The 21,416-nt window shown below is 35.0% G+C and overlaps 1 protein-coding gene across 1 annotated transcript; it reads right to left on the bottom strand.

Moving 5' to 3' along the window:
- Positions 1–6,458: 6,458 nt before the first annotated feature.
- LOC129000267 (neuroligin-2-like) lies at positions 6,459–21,076 on the bottom strand. Its single transcript, XM_054427228.1, has 13 exons — positions 20,448–21,076; positions 19,931–20,100; positions 19,646–19,801; positions 17,690–17,872; positions 16,880–17,140; positions 15,764–15,962; positions 15,542–15,662; positions 15,090–15,191; positions 13,791–13,942; positions 8,722–8,831; positions 8,249–8,397; positions 7,306–7,624; positions 6,459–6,493 (listed from the first exon to the last, which is right to left on the bottom strand). The coding sequence occupies exons 1-13, from the start codon at positions 21,074–21,076 to the stop codon at positions 6,459–6,461; spliced, it is 2,586 nt and encodes an 861-aa protein (XP_054283203.1).
- Positions 21,077–21,416: the final 340 nt, after the last annotated feature.

The raw sequence follows: 21,416 nt of genomic DNA, 5'->3' as shown, positions 1-21,416 counted from the left end.
TGCTTTTTCCTGTTAAAAGATTGAAAACGGAATACAAAATCAACGTTACCAATGCTACATATCTTGCCATGATGCTTTCTTAGAAGTTTAATTCCAAAGGTTAAAATTCCATTATTACCCGTCTCGTATTTGATAGAAAATGTTTATTAAAATTTTCAAAGTCGATAAGCCTTCATTTACACATAAAATGAGGTTACTAACCTGTCGTCAATCAGTCCTATAGTTTCGGGTAGTATGGGGTTAAATCCCCATTTTCAAATCTTCTCCTCAGTCGTCACATGTCAAACATATTCTCTTACACAAGCCGTCGTCAAAATTACTTCACTTGTTTGACATATGACGACTGAAGAGAAGATTTGAAAATGGGGTTTTAACCCCGAAACTATAGTCATCCACGACAATATAGGACTGATTGACGACAGGTTAGTAACCTCATTTTATGTCAACAAATCAATCCTGGAGGCAAATCATGTATATACTTCATTTACAGTTTGGAAAAACATCATCTTTCTCTGAACACAAATAAAGCCAGTAAAAGGAGGCAAGTTTAACTGCTGCCTTTGTTCAAAGCGATGACAAATACGTCCATTTGCTGGCTTCATATTTGCTATCTTCTTTATGGCCTCCTAAATATACTCGGTTGGTTAGGACTGCAATAAAGAATTTCTTCGTTAACAGTGCTATTGTAGGTATAATTTGTATTTTTTTATATCAATCAAATGTTACTTTTTCATTTTATTATATTGTATTGTTTACATCAAATATCAAAAATAAAATAATGGAATATTCAATGGTACACGGTGTTTCATTTCCTTTATGGGGTTGCATTTTCTTCAAAGAAAGGTTTTAAATTGAAATTATTTTAATTTTTGAAAATCTCACAAGGTGTATTACGGGTTCAGTCGGTAACGCAACGGACTACAAATCCATGATCTTTTATATGTAAAGCTCTCTTTTGTACTGTACCAGTAGCCCCTTACTTTGCTGGACAGGTCTACGTTACGTTCCCGTTCCTTTTGACATACTCGCTTATCTACGCGGGAAAATTCAGGGTTAAAGGAAAATTATTAACCGCTTTTATTTGGAAAATTTTTTTTTTCAATATAATAAGTATACTAATATACTAAGGTAAGTAAAGTTGTTTTTAACCCTTTTGCAGTCTCAAGAATGATGTTACTAATCGAATACAATTTTAAAACAGAATTAAATAAAACCATTATAAATTATAACCATGTACAATCTTGAAAGAATGTAACATAGCAACCTGATCACAAGTGGCCGTATAACACGATTTCGTCTTGTAAATCTATTTACGTTACATTCAGTTAGGACCAAATATAATTCTGACCCTTCCTGACATTCGTACGTGATTCTTCTCTATCTACTTCGTCAACGTTGGGTTTGTCAAAAGTATGAGTAAATATTCTTGAGGCTTTCAGATTCGTAATTACATAAGTGGTGAAGGAATTATAATAAAATGAGGGCTAATCATATATATTCTTTGTCAAACCTACGAATTAATCTTCAAACTAATATACAATTACCAATATACAAACCAATCCAACCGTGATAGTTTAAATAATAATTTACTTAAAAAATATGCATAAAAAACAATCTTGCACGAGGAAATAATAAGAAATATTCTCCACATACTGTACTGTACTGTACTGTATTACTGTAATACAAAATAGACAAAAGCAACGAAGTTTTATCAGCATACAAACTTACATTTTGTTGGTTCTTCAAACAAAATATGGGTTAATGAGCCCTAGCTTATATTGTCTTGAAAACGATTATGGTTGTGTGCTTTGAAAGCAATGAACAGATCGACAAAAACAGCCGCAAAACAATATAATATCATTTTTAAGTGCTATAAGAAGCACATCTCGTCATAAGTGTCTGCTTACAAACGTATCATTGCGTGAAGTACGTATTTAGTTTTTAATAATCATTACTATTTTACAATTTTCCTTTTTTACTACTTTCATAGGATTTAATATTTTTGCTAGTAGTATAAAAGGTTTTGTTGCATTATGAATTTCAATGAAATAAATACATTAAAAATTGGCATTCACACAATCAGTTATTGCACAAGATTGGGTAAACTCTGTACACCAACCAAATCGTAGCCTATTCAAAATCTTTAAAGTGCAACTCTTGTGGATTATACATTCTATTTTAATTGTTTAAATATTATTGGCGTATTCAACAAACATATTTTTAAATAGTCGCTAGAACGTTATAATTTACAGGGGGACGGATGTAGGGAAACGAAGAAAGAAAAGGAGAGAAGAAGGGAAGGACTAGAGGACGGGAATGTCCCTGGTGAAGACTATTCGCTGTAACTGAGTTAACGTTGAATGAAATCAAATCCAAGATCAAATATCATTCGTGTACGGATGTCTATTAGATACGTGCTCTCAAAACTTACAATCTACAGAACAATACTGAATACAATCTTAATTCGTGAGTTCTTCTTGCTTAATTTAACTCAATTATAATACCATATTTTATAAAATTCTCTTTGATATTTGGTGATTTCAATTTTGTATAGACTTATAAAGATAAAAAGTAAATTTGTTAAATTGCATCTGTGTAACAATTAAGAATGTGGTTTACTTCATATTTGTAGCGTGCGACTATGGAGAGGTGCTGACATTGTTCGTGCATTTTTTATAAGTCCGAAACTAGTAAAATACATTTTACTAGGTTGCCATTTGGATTTTCCCATATTAACATGGGATCCTTAAATCAGATATATTTTTATTTGTACGATTGAATATTAGTGTATTAAATTAAAACCAGTTTGTCATTATAACGTATAAAATAAAAACAAAATTAAAAAAAGTATATACACTTTAAAATAAGTTATATATAAAGTCTAAGGTGCAAATTATCTTACCTCTTGGTATGATAAGAACATGTTTGATTTAAGACAGTAGGTTGGCACACCTGTGCTCAATCAGCTGTTGATGATTAATTGTTGGAGAGTCTTACATTACTCTTGATTCCTTTCCAGTCGAGTCTTGACTCTGTTTGTGGAGATCCAATGTGCATTAGTGTAGGCGTTTGGTAAACAGGCAATGGTTGTATTCAGTGACATTATTGCAAGGCTTTGATTAATTTAAAGGGCTAAATTTATTGAAACTTGTATGCCATTGATATTTTTAAAAAGTGTCGTGAAGATAAAAGTTTAATTAATCACAATAATAAACCTCTCATAACCTCTTGTAAAACACATTCAGCTATCAATAAGTCTTACCAAAATGATGTCTTTGTTAAAAAGTAAGTAGAAACTAACTCAACTAATAGTTATTTGATTTTTTCCTACTAAGCGTTTAGACAAACACAATTGTGTTCAAATTTGAATTCACTCATGAGACGCCTGAAATGTAGAATAGGCTACTTTGAAAATCACACTGTTGCGTTTTAAATCTAGCTTTACTTCATACTATTTCATTACTAGTATTTCTAGCTAGGAACGAAGGGAATTGTTACACATTTATGAAATGGAAATACGGATACAAAATATTAAATTTGCTTTTTTAATTTAAGTTAGAACATATCTATTTCGTTCATATATACTGTAAGAAAATACCCATTGTTAATTATCTTTGTATTGGAATTTATCTCATTAGAATTTGTTTGCCATTCGGTTTTCAAAGACTATTTCAGGCATTTAAGTGCCGTTGTTTTCTTCCTGGTTGCACTTCATTCGAGTCTGCCGTGGACATATGACAATTACAAGTGAAATAAATTGGCTACAATGGTAATTTACATTATTTTATATAATTTTAAAGTTGTATACTTCTAAATAAAAATCCTCTTTTTTACGTTAGAACTGTAAGTAGTCCTAGCAATCCCCAAAATTCCAATGCGCCTGAAGATGCAAACATAGTGTGCCTAAATATATCACCTTCATACAAAAAATGTATTTAACACAGAATAATTAGTTTGACAAAAACTGTTTCCTTTTGTTATCGGAAGGAATTAGATAAAAGAGGTCAGCGAAACTTTTGCGTTCAGCGAATATTTTATTATTTCATGGTATAAACCTTACTCAGTAGAATCGTGTATTCAGCAGAACCAATTAAAACTTTTATCTGATTTAATTCAAGCTGTAGCACGTGTCTTTTATTTACTTACATCTGCAATCCAGGGCTTTTTCATTTAAATAGAAACATACATTGTAATACTTGAATTATAACATATTACAAAATAAATCAAGGTTGAGTTTAAACTTTTTGTATAACTACCTATATTAATGAGTTTGACTAAAAGTTAGACAAATGACATATTTTGTAAAGAAAATTATTTTATATACATATTATAATCATTGTTGTGTTTTAATCAGGTTTTATATGATAAAATAATGACATTACAGAAATGTTCGGAAGATTTACATAAAAAAATTGACTTGTTTCACTCCTAGCTTTCCTCAACAAGTTTCCCCAAAAACGTCAATTACTAAAAGCGAATTATAACTTAACTGTGCTTAAAATTTAGGATTAACTAGTTGGTGGAAAAATATAAATTCAATTTGTACACTTTATTAATAAAAATTGTGTTTTTGTACAAATGATAATTATTATGTACATTTCAAATTTCTTATTGCAAACAATGTTAAGTGCATTCTAATTTATTCTATGTTACATAGCACTAGGGCTTATAAACTAAACATGATAACAATCCTCTCAAAAAAGTACTAAATAATTGTCAATTTTTTAGGTTAATTACTTGGAACACATGAATGGATATTTACTAAAACAACTATATTTAAATATAAATTAATAATTTTTTAAACAAAATTCTTCTATAAATTAATACATTTAAATTATTTCCAAAAATTTATTTTTGAGTATGTTAACTCATAAAAATAACAAATCATAATAACAACTGAATTGGGATTTTCACATTCCTAACAGTCGCCTGCTATACTCTCAGTATCTCCTCGTGACCTTGGCCTTGACCTTGGCTCAGATCTGTGATAAGACCATCAGATAACAGGGGCAGTGTCTCGTTGACCCCGGGCGTCTTCGTCTTGGATGTCTTGGGTGGCAGTGGAGGAGCCACATCCGGTATCTCTGGAACTTCCGGTGGTTCCAAAAAGATCTCTGGTGATTCGGGTGTCAGTGGACCTGTTAAATTAAGCATTGTTATATAACAGTTACTCAAAGCATAAGCGACAGGTAATAACGTTGTTCAACATAGTAAGTGCTCTAATTACAAGCTTAGATACATTTTTTGGAGTGCAATTTTTACATACTTAAAACTATGAATGTTTGAAATGAAACATTTTTGCTAACACACAGTCTTATTTATAAACACTGAATTATCTTGAAATATAAGAAAACTATTTGTTTTGATTGAAATAAACATATTAAGTTTTCAGCATGCATGATCTAGAGGTTTTATTATTTCATTGATAATAAATCTTAATTGGTGTTCTGGTATATGTGTCATCAATTTTCGAAACTTTGGAGCAGTAAGTTAGTTTTAATCTTTTGGTATTTGTGTTATGTATAGAACCTTATAATTTCTTATGTGTTGCCACTAAGAACGTCAATAAATCCTCAATATAATGTTTAAACCAAATAAACTCTTGATGGCAACGGATATTGAGTGGTTGACAATATTTGATCACCACTCACCCTGGAATGCTTCAGGCGCTGGGAGAGTGAAGCTTCTCAAGTCTGTGAGAGAATCACTCAGCACGGGAGTGAAGGTGAGTCTGGTCTCTACTGACGACAAGTCTGTAGCACCTGTCACCACAAATGTATTAACAATACCCTGCTGTACCACCAATCACCCTAGGTCAAATAACTATCGAATGCCCATAAGTTGAGGGATATTTTAAATAGTATGTTTTCCTTGCCTGTGAGACTTTATATACTTTCTGTGTAGGTTAACATCCAGCTAAGGTGGACCCAAGTGAACGTTTTTGTGTTTTAGATCTTCACAAACAAATACGATTTGATGCTGATTCACCAATTTTTGTAATTCAGATTGAACGTGGATTAAGATTTAGCTTCCAGGAGTAATGAAATTGTTTGACGGTCTTAATTAATAAGTACGATGTCTGTGGATGGTATCAGTACTTATGGTAGTGAAGGAATGAAAGTGTGTGGTTCTTAGTTGTATTAACACCAAGTTCATTACTTTTAAATACTATAATGTTATTTAATAGGCTAATAGATGCTGTAGCGCTCTTTTGAATAGTAAAAAGAAGATAAAAACGTAAACGTTACAGTACCACATTGATAATCTGTAGCCAGTTACATAAGAACACCAAGTAGAATGAGCAACTCACCGAGTCGTGAGTATGTATACAAGGTGTAAAAAAGTTCTGGGGCAGTTAAATATTTCAAATAATAATGAAGAGAGAGCTACAAAACTTGGTACACGGTAATCGGGCATTTAAACTATTTAAATACATTATTCGGTAATACGCTACCTCCTCAGGGGGACGGCCCACTGGGAGTCAGAAGTAAGTCTTAAATGTAGGCAGAGGTTTATTTGCATATACAATTAAAGGGCTTTGATATTAAAGGACAATGCCGTAAACCCGAACTCAAACGGTCAACCAAGTCAAATGTGACAGCTGTTAAAAGATTTCTTGAATTTTCAAAGCTAGATGAAGAAGGTTCATCCAGCTTCCACTAAAGGTCTGAAGAAAATAATTAGGGTAAGCATAGGTCGATATGCACATCAAATTTAAGGTATTAATTAGTTGAATACAATTCCGAAAATATGAGCTTAAAAGAACAACCGGGTACAAAATGGCAGCTGTTCAAAGATTCAAAATGACAGATTCAAAAAGTCATTGAACGGCTGCCATTTTCGACTGGATTGTCCGTTTGAGTTTAATTTTGTGACATTCTATTTTACAGGTGAATATCTTTAATTAGATGTGCATATGAACCTATGTTTAAATTTAAGATTTTCTTCAGACCTAGCGGAATGTCTCCCTAAGTGGGTAGCGTAGGCCTATCACTGAATTATGTGTTGAAATTATTTTAATCCTAGGTTGCTTCTTAAAAAAGTTGTGTTTGTACCTCTAACTTTATTATTAGTTGAATTTATTAGCTGTTCCGGGGCTTTTATCCATTCTCTATATTTGATTTGCTTGATTAACAATTCAGCCTATTGTGATAGGGGATATGACACGCGTTGTAATAAAAAACAGCATCACATTCTTTCAATGTGTTTGGATATACTTTTGGTCTTCAATAGAATACTGTTAAACAATTAGAAAAGGTAACGTCATTTTCATATTGTCCCCACATTTATTTAACCTAGGCCTACCAGAAGTAACACAGATGGTAGACATTGGTCCGCCATTCTCCATCTTATCGCCAGACGCACTAGAGGAGGATCTTCTCTTGTACTTCACTCCTCGACCTCTGCGGTAGAAGACGAGGAACACGATGATGTTGAGCACCAGCAGAATGCCACCTACGGCGACGGTGGCGCGCAGAGCGGTGGGTGCGGTGAAATGCGAGGGGCGGTGACCTTGGGTGGACCCCTTGGAGGCGGAGGACGCGACCACGACAGGTGGCGGGGAGAGAGGGACGTCGGAGTCACCGGGGGCTGGTGGAGGTCTGGACGGTGGAGGCGTTACAACCTAGGAGACCTCATAAGTTTTAGTTAACTTCATGTTACGGGGGAATTTGTTGTTCGCTCATCCAAATACTGTACCAATGACCTTCAATTTATACCTTACGATGAACTGTTGGATTGACAACACCAACAATCCAACCATAAACAATTTCTCATGTAACTTTTGTTGTACTATTAAGTGGATCACTTAAATATGGGGGTTCCTTTCACTCAAACGTAATGTTTCAGATTATCTACTCATAACTAGAATCCTTTATTATTGTTTCCTTTCATAATTGGTTTTACCCATCACAAAAACCATACCGTTTTTTTATACCATCGCAATCTAGGAAATGATTTATATTTATAGTTTTTAAATATGCTCTTAAAAAGAATTTTTCCATTCACAAAACCAAAAAGATTGTTAAACCTTGAACCTAACCAACTATAACGAATAAAATTTTGTTAACACATCGATTAATCTACATTTACCTTCGTACTATGATCATACCAACATTTGTGATAAATTCACACTGTTTTGTTTTCTAAACTTTAACCCTGAGATTTGACGAGGCAGAAAACGAAAGTAACCCAACGTTATGGGCCATTCCCCAATGATGACATGCAATATTGTGATTACGTAGTTTACCTTGTCCACCAGCCGCGGACGCTCGTCAGGGTCCAGCTGATGATGCGAGTGAGGAACGTCACCTCCAGGTCTGTGTAGATCAGGCACCAAGTTGAGCCAGAACGACAGACGATGCGCGCGGTAGTGGTTCTTCATCTTGGGCTTCATGTCTGGATAAAAGACACTTTTCAGTTACCATATGTTCACCTACTTTATGTGTACATCGGAATTAACAGGACATTTGTTTAAATCATTAAAAATTGTATTGCAATCAAATATTCTAAGGGAGTGGCCTATAAATACTTAGACATCACATTATTTAATGGTTTGAAATTAATCTGCGTAAAATTTATTTACCATTTTTGTTATTAACGTCAACGGGATTGACTGAGGTACGACTGTTTGTAGAGCCCACATCAGGATGTTGTTAACGCTCTAAATTACAGATCATACATCAGTGTATATTTGCACACACTGTTAGTTACAACACTTACCCAAGTTGAGGTACCGCTTGTGGACCTTGTCGTATGTCTGCCACTCTAGCATCTTCCCTCTCTGCCGCTCCAGTCTAGGAACTTCAGTGTCGTGGCCGGTGTTGGGGCTCCTGGACAAGTATTGCTTTTCAATATACAATAGTCGAAACTTTCATAAAGGTCAATGCTAAAAACACCTCCATACAACTTAGTATGGTTAGAACCTACATAAGACAAATTTGTTTGTGACATGGGCTCGGACTGGTTAACCTCTATACAACGAATATTCTTATCACAAAACCTCTACAAGATGATTGCGACCTCTATAAGACGAATTTCTCATGATCTTAACCTCCATAGTAAGTAGTTTTCAAAACAAACAGAAGCTTGTCTCAGCATGAAATCACCACCCATCATTCTTCCTTCTTCAGTCATTTTTGGTACGTGCCTGAGCATAAAGAAACCTTTATAAGACGAATAACGGCAGTATTAAACCTCGATAAAACGAACCTCTTTATTAAGAATACCTCAATAATACGAATTTCCCCTACCCCATGAATCAAATCAAATCAAATCAAATCATTTTTATTCCATAGACACAAATTGTGAAAAGTACAATAGTGTATAGGCTGCGTCAACAATATAATACAACTTAAAACTAATCTAAGGTTGAGGCAAAATAATCTTCTATTTTATAAAAACAGTTTTTTAGAAGAATTCTCTTGATGGCTACTTTAAAAACATTTAATGGTAACTTTTTAACTTTAACTGGTAACTTGTTGTACAATTTGGTAGCGGTACCTATATTTGAAGCTAGCTTGAGTGGTGGCATAAAGGCACTGATCTATTCTTAAATTATTACAATTCCTTGTGGCATACTTGTGCACATCCTTATTATAAAGTAAAATATCACAGTTGTTTTTAACATATAACAGACATTGAAAAATATAAATACAGGTTAAGGGCATCACAGACAATTTCTTAAATATAGGCTTACAATGACTACGTGGGGGAGCATTACTTAACAGTCTAATGGCTCTTTTTTGTAAAACAAACAAGATGTTGGCATGGCTACAATTAGCCCAGAGAATGGCACTATATACTAAATGACAATGAACATAACTAAAATACACAGTTAACAATACATCTGGAGAAACAATTGATTTTAAATTTCTTAAAATAAAAATTCCTTTGGAGAGTTTTGGAGCGATAAAATCAATATGGGAAAACCATTTTAGGTTGCTCTGTATCATCACACCTAAGAATTTGACTGGAGTTTGAGAATTCTTAGAGTTACCATAGGTCATTTCCAGATTTTGAGTTTTGTTTACGTTAAGAGACAGCTTATTGGCCTTACACCAGTCGGACATTGTTTTAACAGACTCAGAAATTACACTGTCCTGCATACACTTAGTAGACTTGATATTCAAACACACGTCGTCTGCATACATAAAACATGAAACATCATTACTTTGGACATTAAAAGGTAAGTCATTAACATAAATAATGAAGAGCAGGGGGCCTAAAATGGACCCTTGTGGCACTCCGTGGGGAGTGTGTTTAAGCTCTGACAGTGAATCCTGGAAATAAACAGCCTGGAATCTGTTGCTCAGATATGACTCAATCAAAGACACGGCATTATCACAAAAACCAAATGACTTTAGTTTGCCTAGCAAAGCACTGTGAGACACAGTGTCGAAGGCCCTTGAGAGATCAAATACTACTACTTACAAAAAAAGAGTTAAAATTTTCTGAGTTTAAAGGTGAATCAACATCTGGTAATATAACATATAGGCGCTCATTTGTTGAGATATTTTTTCTAATAATATTCCACATTACCCTGGGCTTGTTGCAGGCATTAGAAATATACTACTACTAACTGTAATAATACTAATGTAGTAACTACTACATGAGTTATTGAACAATAACTTAGCTTTCCTTTACTTTCTTATTATAGATCTTAGTTAATAACTTGTACCTAACCTTAAAAGCTTCACAACCAGTATCTTTACTTAGATAAAAATAATTCAAACATTCTTCTTTTAACTTCCTAAGTTCACCAGTATACCAATTACCAATGTGTTTGCGTGGTTTAGCAGATCTAGGCCTAACGTAAGGAAAACAACAATTTACAAAAATAATGACTAGATTAAGAAATAACAATATCTTAGTATTTACATAATCTGCGCTGTAGATTTCATTCCAGTTTATATCCTTGATATGATTACAAAAAACCCCAGCGTTAATGTCTGACACCCTGCGCCTGGACTGTGACGCACCCATGGACCTCGGAGGATGTGACTGTGTGGAAGCAGGAGCCAAGTCCAAACACATAGACGAACTTACGATGTAGTGATCAGACGCCGTAGTCGGAATAACAGTAGCCTTCCACCTCGAGGGATGCAAATTGGTTACATAATTGTCAATGCACGAACCATCAAGCATATTTAAAAGGCTGGGTCGAGTTACTTCGTCTCTTAGCATAATGTTGAGCCCAAAACTTGTAATTAAGTTACAAAAATCTTGACAGACGTGAGACGTGAGACACAGAAGTTCGTCTTATATAGGTTCACAAGACAGTTCACTTGCAGAGAGGTTTGGAAGGACGCAATTAATCTATGTGAATAATGCTAATGATGACGAGAAAGGTTAACTGTTTTATTAGTTGGCCTTTTTATGTTTATGATCGGGTGATCGGCGCGTTTCTTGTTGTATAACATTTTCGTCTATAAAGCGTAATAGAAGCTAGTGTACATACTATTTGTAATCAACGGCTTTAGTTTTTTTGGGTATTCACATTGTGTACATTATTTGTACTTTGTAGTGGCCATAGTTGTATTTGATTTGATACCCAACTCGCCTAGTTGTACAATAATAAAAAAAACGTCATATTACATTTACTTTCTTGACGAAAACCTAAATTTACATTATTTTTTTTTTGGTGTTGAATTATTTTTTTTAGTGTTAGTTTATTATATTTCCAAACATAGATACCTATTTATTATTATTGTTTGGATTTCAACTTTTATTATGTTGATTAAATTCCTCGTCAGATCTTTGTAATGCATTAAATGATTTAGACATTTTCAGTAAATATCTATTCCTTTTTTCATCCGGACAAAGACCAGAAAAAAACTTAAAATATACACCACTAGTGAGTTAAAAAAAAATATATTTTTGTTGCATGTGTTTTCTCCAGTTCCCGGCAAATATTTCTCGTTTCTTCACAGTAATTTTATTCGTCATTAGTTCAGAGAGAATCCAGGGTAAATATCGAAATCCCTCAAGTGTATAACACTGACCCACACAGCAGAGTCGTATTTCACACAAGCCGAAAACAGAGCCATTCCAATTATGAGCGGCGGCGGAACGTACATTACAATTTGCCAAACTCACTCTCGGACATTGTTTTTCTCCATTACTGTTGTTGACGTTCCAACTTTCGCTCCGTTGTGGTAGTCACTGCCATGTTGTACTTGATATTGTACAGACATTGATATAGTCTTATAAATACAGTAACAGGATAGACATGTAAATTGATCTCCCTGACAGATATAAGTAATATTAAAAATTTAAGATAACTGAATACCTTAAAGGTTTTTTGAAATGGGTTGAGTAATTTCGTTATGGTGCATAACGAAATTACTAAAAAATTGGTAGAATAAGGTTAAGCTAGTAAGGTTGTACTTAATTTAAATGCCTTATTGAAACAAATCGTGATATTTAGGCTATTTTCCATTCAAACATTTAAACTATGAATACACTAGATTCATAGGACATTTGTAATGCACAATAACAATTGTAATTGCCATTTTTGCTTAGAATCAGCCATTTTTTCATAAATACTAAAATCTCCCGGCATTTTAAATTTAAGAGTTGGACCAAAATAATCTTTTTTTCTACTAGGATTTCTTTTACCTTATACATTTATACATATTAACATACATATTGGTATACATTATTAACATACATACAAAGTTTCATAAAGTAAAGATAGTTTGGTACAATCTAGAGATAAAAATGATTATATAAAAAAATACTCTTGGTTAACAAAGCAATTTTTGGAAAAAAAATTATTCTTGATTTTCTTCTTATTTTGATCCAAGAAATCACTACGTAAATTATGTCCCCATATTTTTTGAACACCCTAACCATGTTATTTAATTTTCACAACATAATTTACAAACCAAAATCAATCATGTTTAAAGAGCATGGTACATAAAAAATATGCTTAACAACCAAACTAAATTAAATAATGACTTATGCATAAACACACACAAATAAACTATAATGTGCTCAACTTGGCAAACCTAGTAGTTCTATCTGTTGTAATGGGATATTGATATTGTATAATCGAGTAACATTCAATGCAAGACCAATACTATGGTAATGTTTCTCAGGTGCAACAGTATCGAATCATAATGGCAATGTATATTGCATGGTTATGCTAAACCTGGGCTATCTAGAGGGATGCAGTCGGCGACAGCTTTAACGGATTATTCAGTTAGATTTTCCTGATTATACCCAAACATCCACATCAAATTTATTGCGATTATTCTTATGACTAATCCTAATTTATTTTCTTGCACAGGTCTCATTCATGACAGTTTCAGGAACAATTTAAATAATTAATATCTTAAGCGTGTAAAAAGAACATAAACACCAGAAAAGTTTTAAGTGGTTATTTTACCTACCTAAAAAACGAGCTTTTGCTCGTTTATGTGCTGTCAAACCCGCAAATACTATTATAGCAGGTGTATCATCAGTTAGGAGGACTATTGTGTCAAAGAATCTTTGATACAACTAAGATTTCTAATACAATAATGTTTTTACTCTGCAGAATTATGTGTTCTATTTTTTACTCAAAATGATTAATCAGTGTTTACGTGTGGTATGGGGAAACAAGAATTCGTAGTTTTAACAGATGCGTTTTGGAAGCTCTTGTCCTTTTTTTCTGCAAATATTCCTCGATACAGGCATTCAAGCTAAAACTACGGCACTATTTTAAACTAAAATTTAGATTTTTATATTAGATAAATTCTCTAAAGAAAAGTTTTATTGAAGTGTTATTTGAATAAATTGGAACCTACCCGGTCTTTATGAAATTGGTCCAGTAGTCCATGGTCATCTCAGCTAGTTGCACTTCAGTTTTGGTGAAGTTCCGAGGGAAGTGCATCATACTGGAGACTAGCGGAGCCCCAAACACGTAGGGAAGTTCCTCTCCATGAACGCAGCCTTGCTTCTGTCACAAATAAGTTACAACGTCTGTAATACTTAGACTCTGAGTTATGTAGTTGACTTTGTACTATGGTTAACATTCCAAAATGACGAGGGTTCTATTTACGTTACAAGTACCATTTGTCAGTAAGTACATGATCATGCCGCTAGCAACAGCGGAAGCAGCACCGGTACAGTTACGTTATAAAACGCAAATTCCTAGGAGAAATTAAATTTTATTCTCAGGAAAGTCTAACGTGATATGGGCAGTATGGCAGGCATTTTAGGATAAGATTGCTGGTACAGTAGCGTTGAAATTTTTCAGCTGCAACACCTGATAATAATTGTATATCCACTAACAGGGCCTGCTAGTCAAGTTAAGTCTTTTGGGGTCTCTTTTAGGCTGATATTTGATTATAATTAGCAGCCTTGGTACAAAAGAAGCGGGGCTTGACAGGAACATAATTGATTAATTATTAAAGATGATGCTGAATTATCCTACTTGTTTCATCCTAGGTGCAAAAGTCCAAAATGAGCTTGGTGATAAGCATAAAATGTCAGGAATTTAATTTATACAAAGATTCGTAGATAATAATTATCTTAATATGTCTTTAGTTTTTACTACAAAGTAACGAGATAGCTGGGAATTTCCGTTTGTAGCCTCATTATACAAGAATAAAGTTAAAATTAACCTTAAAATTACCTAAATAGTATTTATCTCAATTTAACGATCTGTCAAAAATTATCCAAGTTTTAAAAAGAAGCTTTATTACTCGCTCTAAGTAATTTTACTTTAAAACTGTTTGAAAGGGAGGAAAAGAGTTTGGACAAGGTTAACTAACTAACTGGGGGTAATTACCTCTGACGCTTGACCCTTGGATTACGAAATTATTCAACCCAAACCCTCAGGGCATTTCACGGTAATGTGTTCAACTACTTTATTTCATTTGGTTATACATTCTGAATCTATATTTAAAAATCTAAGATTGTACATACAATAAAAAAAAAATTCACATGACAAATTTGTGAAAGTTTTTTATTCATAGGTCTATATTAAATCTAAATTTTCCCATGTAAATTTAACCTATAAAAGTCAGCAAACTAAATTAAGGATTATATTTCAGCAATAGTTTTCGGTTAGGTTTGGTCTATCGACAACTTAAATTATTTACCTGAGGATAGTCGCCCAGCCTAGTCTGATAGTCGAACACATACATGAAAGCCGAGGCTCGACTTGACGAGTGTAGGTCTGCTGTCTGGACAATCGGAGCCACCTGAACACAAAAGTTTTAATTTTGAAAGTAAAACATCAAACTTTATATCGTGTTTCATATAAAATGTAGTTGAGGATAAACGTAGCTGATAGAGAGAAATTCAGTAAGAAATAAGTCAGACTGGGTGTGATATATAACACAGAGTGTAAAATAGGGCGACCCTCCAGAGAACGGATTATTTAAGGAAATAGGTCAAACTTATTGATATCAGAGTGAGATTCAAATATACGGATGTATAATGTAGAATAAATCAATATGTGGCACAAACATGCTTAGAATGATAATCCAGAATATGAATCGGCTTGGAATGTAGATTGAGAGTAATAGAAGTATGTGTTTTATCTACTTACCACCATAGCGTCACTGAGTGCATCCATCGTCTCGTCCCTAATGTTGATGGGATGTTGTACAGGACGTTCCCAGTCCGTGTACTCGTTCATAACAGTAGCTAGGATCTCCGACTGGTGATACCTGAGGTGAAATACGTTTCATCAATGTGTTATTAACTTCAACAGGATTCTGTTAACATAAATAACAGTTCACATGGAAGCTATACCACTAAGGAGACGCACCTGTAAGTGTTCTTGACGAATGTCCTCATCAGCCTCGCCTTCCTGTCAGGCTCGACGCCGTATTGCACGTCGTCAGCTGTGAAGGCGAAGTAGGACTCCAGTCTGACTGTCCCCAGAAGTAGAGGGTACCTGGATAACCTTGCTACCAGGGGGCGTCGCAGCAGGCCCAGGATATGGTGTGGGGCTGGTGACAGGTCTTCTGCAAATCGAGGAAAAGCTCTTCAGTCACTTCGAATTATCACTATCACCTTGTACGATAATTGGTATCACTAAGGGTTCCCGATTAAAACTAGGATTGCTTTGAGAGAAAAGAAAGAAATTTGAACTTAGCAATCACGTTTTATGACATTTCTATAAGGTAAGAAACTCAAACAACATGTGTAGATGAGATAAAGTTAAACCATTTCTTTAATTGAAACCATCAGTTTGTCTCACTGAAGCGTGACACTCACTATCAAATGCGTGACAAGTGTTATAAGTAAAGGTGTAGGAATTACAAATTATTGGTGATTTAATTGTTTTTTTTTTTACCCAAATTAACGTGGAATTAGTAATATTGCTTTCCTAACCAAAATATGTAGAGAGTCTTTCCCCCTGCAACACTTTCTTAAGACTGTTAGGGGAATAGAGTTTTCCTCACCCTTCCTGGATACCTGGGATCTATTTCCAAAATGCTACTTAAGACAATAACTGGCAATATCTTAAAAAAAAAAAAAAAATTTACAAGGATCCATCCATATCTTATGGAGTCAAAGGCCTGCACTGTTAATCTTGACTAAAGAACTATAGGAGCCTTTGTATTTCACCACAAACAAGTTGCAAAATTGGTACTATATGCAAAAACATACTTTTTTCTATTCCCAGATTGAAATGTCGGTGACAAAATTCTTCGTTGGTTAGAGAATATTCAATTATGATCAAATATTCAATTATTATCAAAAATACTCATATATTATGGTAAATATTCAATGGTAGTAATGCCGAATTTTCTGTTACGTTAAAGACCGAGTATGATAGAAATTGATCAAGTTCATCCTGAAGGATAACGAACAGTCCTCCCCTCCCTCCTTCCTCACCTTTTTGTCCTCACAAAAAGTTGTTGGTTTTTGTCCTCACCTTCTCCCTCGTCACTGAGTCTGCCACCAACCACGACACCGTCCACGCTGGGGCCGAACGCGGTGATAAACTGGGGATGGTCAGCTGGAACGGACGTCAGCACCTCTAGCGGCCGCTGACGCAAACACGTCATGAGCTGGCGGTCCCAGGGGCACGCGGCGTGGCGGGAAACTTGCCTCGCAAACTTGAGGGGATCACGGACCAGCGCCCAGGGACACAGGGCGGACCCCGACATGAGTATCACCCGTTGGAATAGTGACCCTGGAACATGTGGGTGGGGATTTATAAGCAAGGTAGAGGCGAAGGGGTAATGCATTATCTAGTTTACCCATAACTAATTAATATATTATTACTTAGTTCAATATTTATCTTTATCTCATCCACTAACAAAATCTCACCCTCAGGGATGGGTTGGATCCCATAAACTTATATTTTATAACTTATTAGTAAGACCATAAGAGCACAAAAGTGCTATTTTTAGTTAATTTTGTTCTTGTTATCCAGAAGATTATGTTTGGTTATAAGTTGATATGTATTTATGCAGTTTATTTTTGTGTTATTAAAGCACTTTTTCTTTTCTTTCTTTCTTCTAAGACAATAAGAGGAACAACAGTTATAATAGGCAATCACCATAGGACCCAACAAGGAAATATGTGAGTTTAAGAATAATTTTTTCTTAGCTATTATTTTTCATCATCGTTATACATTCCAAAAGGCATTATTCTCTTACCAATTGTCTATTTTTCCTAGACTTAAAATTCCTTTTCCATCCCTTTTGTAAACCTCCTCTTCTACCCTCCCCGCACTCACCCTCAGTCACCGCCGTGGTGGTCGCCAGAAGGTGGACACACACTGCCCCAGTGCCGTGCCCCATCACTGTCACATTCCTAGGATCACCACCGAACGAGGCGATGTTCTCTTGAACCCAGTGTAGCGCAGCTATCTGGTCCATCAAACCGAAGTTGGACGGTCCGGAGTTGGTGTTGAGAAACCCTGAAAGAGGATAATTACGTAGAATCCTTAGAGAATATCCTTTAGAATCCTTTTATGAATGACCATAGATATAATAAACGGTTTTTATAAATTTTACTACATGGATTCAATGTTTTCCCAAAATAATACAATAAAAGGCAAATAGATAAATAACATTATTTCTCGGTAGCCTAGGTGGAACAACCGTTATTCCACACATATTATTGATTTATTCCCTTTAACAATTAATTGTATATATTATCTTCATTTAGATGCATATTATTAATATTCATGCTTATGATTCAGTTTTAATAATGGTTTTCCAAATATAAGAATAGATTTGGTGTTAATTTAGTTATTCTTCTGACATTGCTGGTTTTATATTGTTTAGCAATAAAGTCAATACAAACAACATTCAAGAGATAACCCATTTAGCTTCATAATCAAAATCAATTTATTTTGTAAATCATCATTAATCACATAGTAGATTGATATTATTCCACGTAGATTTTTTTTCAAGACTACAGCGTAACACATAACACCTTTAGTATGCAGTTAATGCACTTATATTAAAGTAAATGTATAAAATAACAATCATTTTGAATGCATGTAAATCAATTGCAGCAGGTTGAACAATTAAAAAAATCCCAATCAAAACATTGTAAGATGAGTGCAAATTAAAAATAATTAGCTCTGATTGCAATCAAGGAATGCCAATTGTCTTAACAAAGTTTGGAAACGCCTTGATTTCATTTGAATAAAGCTTAGAGACACTAGCCGGACTCGAGAGAATACCAATTCTCTAAATTACCTGAACAGAAGACTTAAATGCAGCCCGTATTAAACTCAATTAATATTCATTACTTCTTAACTCGTTTCCATTTAAATCACCTTGTTCTCCCGTAATTACCTGGATTAAAAATGCATAGGGATAATATTGTCGTAAAACAATGTTTGAGCACTTTCTTCAAAATAGGGTTAAAAATCATTTTTGTACGAAAATTCCTTACATATTTTCATATTAGAGATTGATTACAAAATGTGTTAGATATGTTTTTATAACATACTTTGCCTTTATATTTTTAAGAGGTTTGTAGTGCCATACTACGTATAAGGGGGTATTATCTCAAACACTGCTGTAAATTGATACTAAAAAACAAAAGTATTCTCAATAAGTCGTTGATCATGAGTGTTTTTCTGGCCAACCCAGGCGAAACACTTGGATAAATCACTCACGGGCTTTAAAGGATCTTAGGTATTGCGATTGGTAACTGTTATAGGACCATATAACTGTAACACAGATAAATAGGCCATTGAATGGTTCAACTGCTAGCAATTGGAAGGTCGCCAGTTTGATCCTGAGTAAAGTCGATTATTTTTGATGGTTTAAAACTAAAACCAGGGGCCCATTTCATAATAAAGTACAAACTAATATTATTAGTAAATCAGCTGATTGCCCAATGCAAATCTAATGGAAATAACAAGTTACAAGTTGTAACTTGTAACTTGCAGTTTATTATGAAATGGGCCCCAGGTGTCTTTTAACAAGTGGTTGTAGAATTAGCTGATCTTAGTCAGTGGTAAACTACACAGTAATTCATTTTACACTACAAAACTACTGTTTGGCTTTAAATAAATACACCAACTAAGCTGCAGTTTCAATCGAGTTACTAAGAGACACTAAGATGAGTTCGTCAATGTTCTTTAGGTTTATTGTATATCCTTATTACGAACAGTTTCCCAAGTAAGTAATAATAAAGATATATCACCTGCCTACCAAAACATTGAGCTTACCTAGGATTCCCAGACGGTAGTTGAGGGTGACGACGACCAGTCCACCATAGCTGGATAGTACGGAGCCATCGTACAGGCTGCCCGCACCCCACATGTAGGAGTCACCGTGGATGTAGACCAAGACTGGGAATAAGGGAACAGGCTCCCGAGGGTCTCCTGGAACAATGGGATAGTTAAAGTGGTGGTAAACACAAGAATCAGAAACACAACTTCAAGGTTGCAAATTAAAAATGTCTTGAAGTATTTTTTTCAGGGAAACCCAAATAAATGAACAATAATGCTTACCCAACACGACATGAGGCACATAAACGTTGAGGTAGAGACAATCTTCACTCTGGTTCCTGAGGTAGGGTATCATCCTCCTGAGGTACTCTAGTCTGCCTCTGGACATCTTCCTGAGAGCAGCCGTGTCGTTGGTGACGTCAGGCAGTGACTGAGGACACACTGGGCTGAACCTTTAAAATTAACATTGATATTGTATTTTATTAATTTACATAGTAGCAATAAATAATATTGTAAAATACAATTTTTACAGTTAACTATGTTTTGAACCTGAAGATGACACACTCCATGGTAAAATAATCGGAGAAAAGAATAAGAATCTCAGTAAGTATTCTTTAGTATTTCTGTATTCTTAAAATTATATTCCAGATGTGCATAGGAAGCATCATCCAACTAATGGGCTCTAGTCTGTACATAGACACCCTTCTTACTAATGAGCAAGTGCAGTAAAAAAATGCACCCCTTCTTAGATTTTGTCCTGTACAGGTGTATTGAGATTAGTTTTTGATGGTTGTCTTACCTGTTAGCCATCTTCACACCCTGCCACATAGCACCACTCACTGGGGGCATGAACCTGAGGCTCCCCACGGGTGGCGTCGCGTACGGTATACCCTTAAACACCTCCACAGCGTCCAGATACCTGTTGTCCGGGGTCACTATCACACCTGACACGTCACCGTACTTGGTCCTCACAGTCCTGCATGACGTCATCAGACACAGCTGAGCTAGTATCACCGCACACAACACAGTTCGCCACCAACCGTGAGTCCTGGTGTGGCACTTGTGCCGTCTGATGACGAACACATCGCACAACAGTTCGTACTTGGTGTCATCAAAGCCCTTCCTTTCTTCAGCTTTTGGGTTTTCAGCCTTGAAATGTTCATAAAACAACTCGTTTTGGGGTTTCCGTTCAGTCTCCGTTGTAAGTAACCCGCTACAACTAAACTTTCTACTGTTCGTGCACACAGTGTCACCCGCGAATATTCTTTGCATTTCCGGATTTGTACAATTCTTGCAGCACATACTGTATTGAGCATTTCCATCCCGGTAGTTTCGTTCGTCGCCATGTTTACTTCCTCCCTCTTCATCACGTGATCCCTCGGCCTGTGACGTCAGCAACTCAGTGTACCGGAGTGTCTGCTGGTCCATCCACCGTCACTGCGGCTACCGCTCCATCGCGACGTGGGCCTGAAACACCCAAACACTGTAAACTGTCATTTACAGAAAAATGCAAATAGCCATTTGAATAAATATCTATAATATTAAAACGAAACAGTGTATTTTAATTTCATGATTCTGAATCAACCACTCGACGGATTTTCATGATTTTTGTGTTGAAAGAAAGATAATTTTGAGAACTAGGGAATGTCAAAGCCATAATTTTAGTTTAGGGTCCCAGTTTTTTTTAGAAATTAAGTTTTAATTTTTAAAAAGTCTAGCAGCCGACGCTAAGATTCTAAACTAGCTTTTGGCATAAAATAATTTGCTT

Source organism: Macrosteles quadrilineatus, unplaced genomic scaffold (genome assembly GCF_028750875.1).
Source record: "Macrosteles quadrilineatus isolate MER2022 unplaced genomic scaffold, UCM_ALF_1.0 Scaffold_8__2_contigs__length_117827958, whole genome shotgun sequence".
In the NCBI taxonomy this organism is placed as follows: Eukaryota; Metazoa; Arthropoda; class Insecta; order Hemiptera; family Cicadellidae; genus Macrosteles; species Macrosteles quadrilineatus.
The sequence above is the reverse complement of the archived record's forward strand: the minus strand, read 5'-3'. Positions and strand labels throughout refer to the sequence as shown.

Bases quoted from the DNA above. Each gene is read 5' to 3' on its own strand.
- LOC129000267 (XM_054427228.1), bottom strand. From the start codon at position 21,076: ATGGACCAGCAGACACTCCGGTACACTGAGTTGCTGACGTCACAGGCC. The intron at 13,943-15,089 runs GTAAATAATTTA...TATTTGTGACAG, and splicing joins GGCTGGGCGACTATCCTCAG to AAGCAAGGCTGCGTTCATGG. The intron at 6,494-7,305 runs GTAGGCCTAGGT...CCTACATTTAAG, and splicing joins TACCATCTGTGTTACTTCTG to ACTTACTTCTGACTCCCAGT.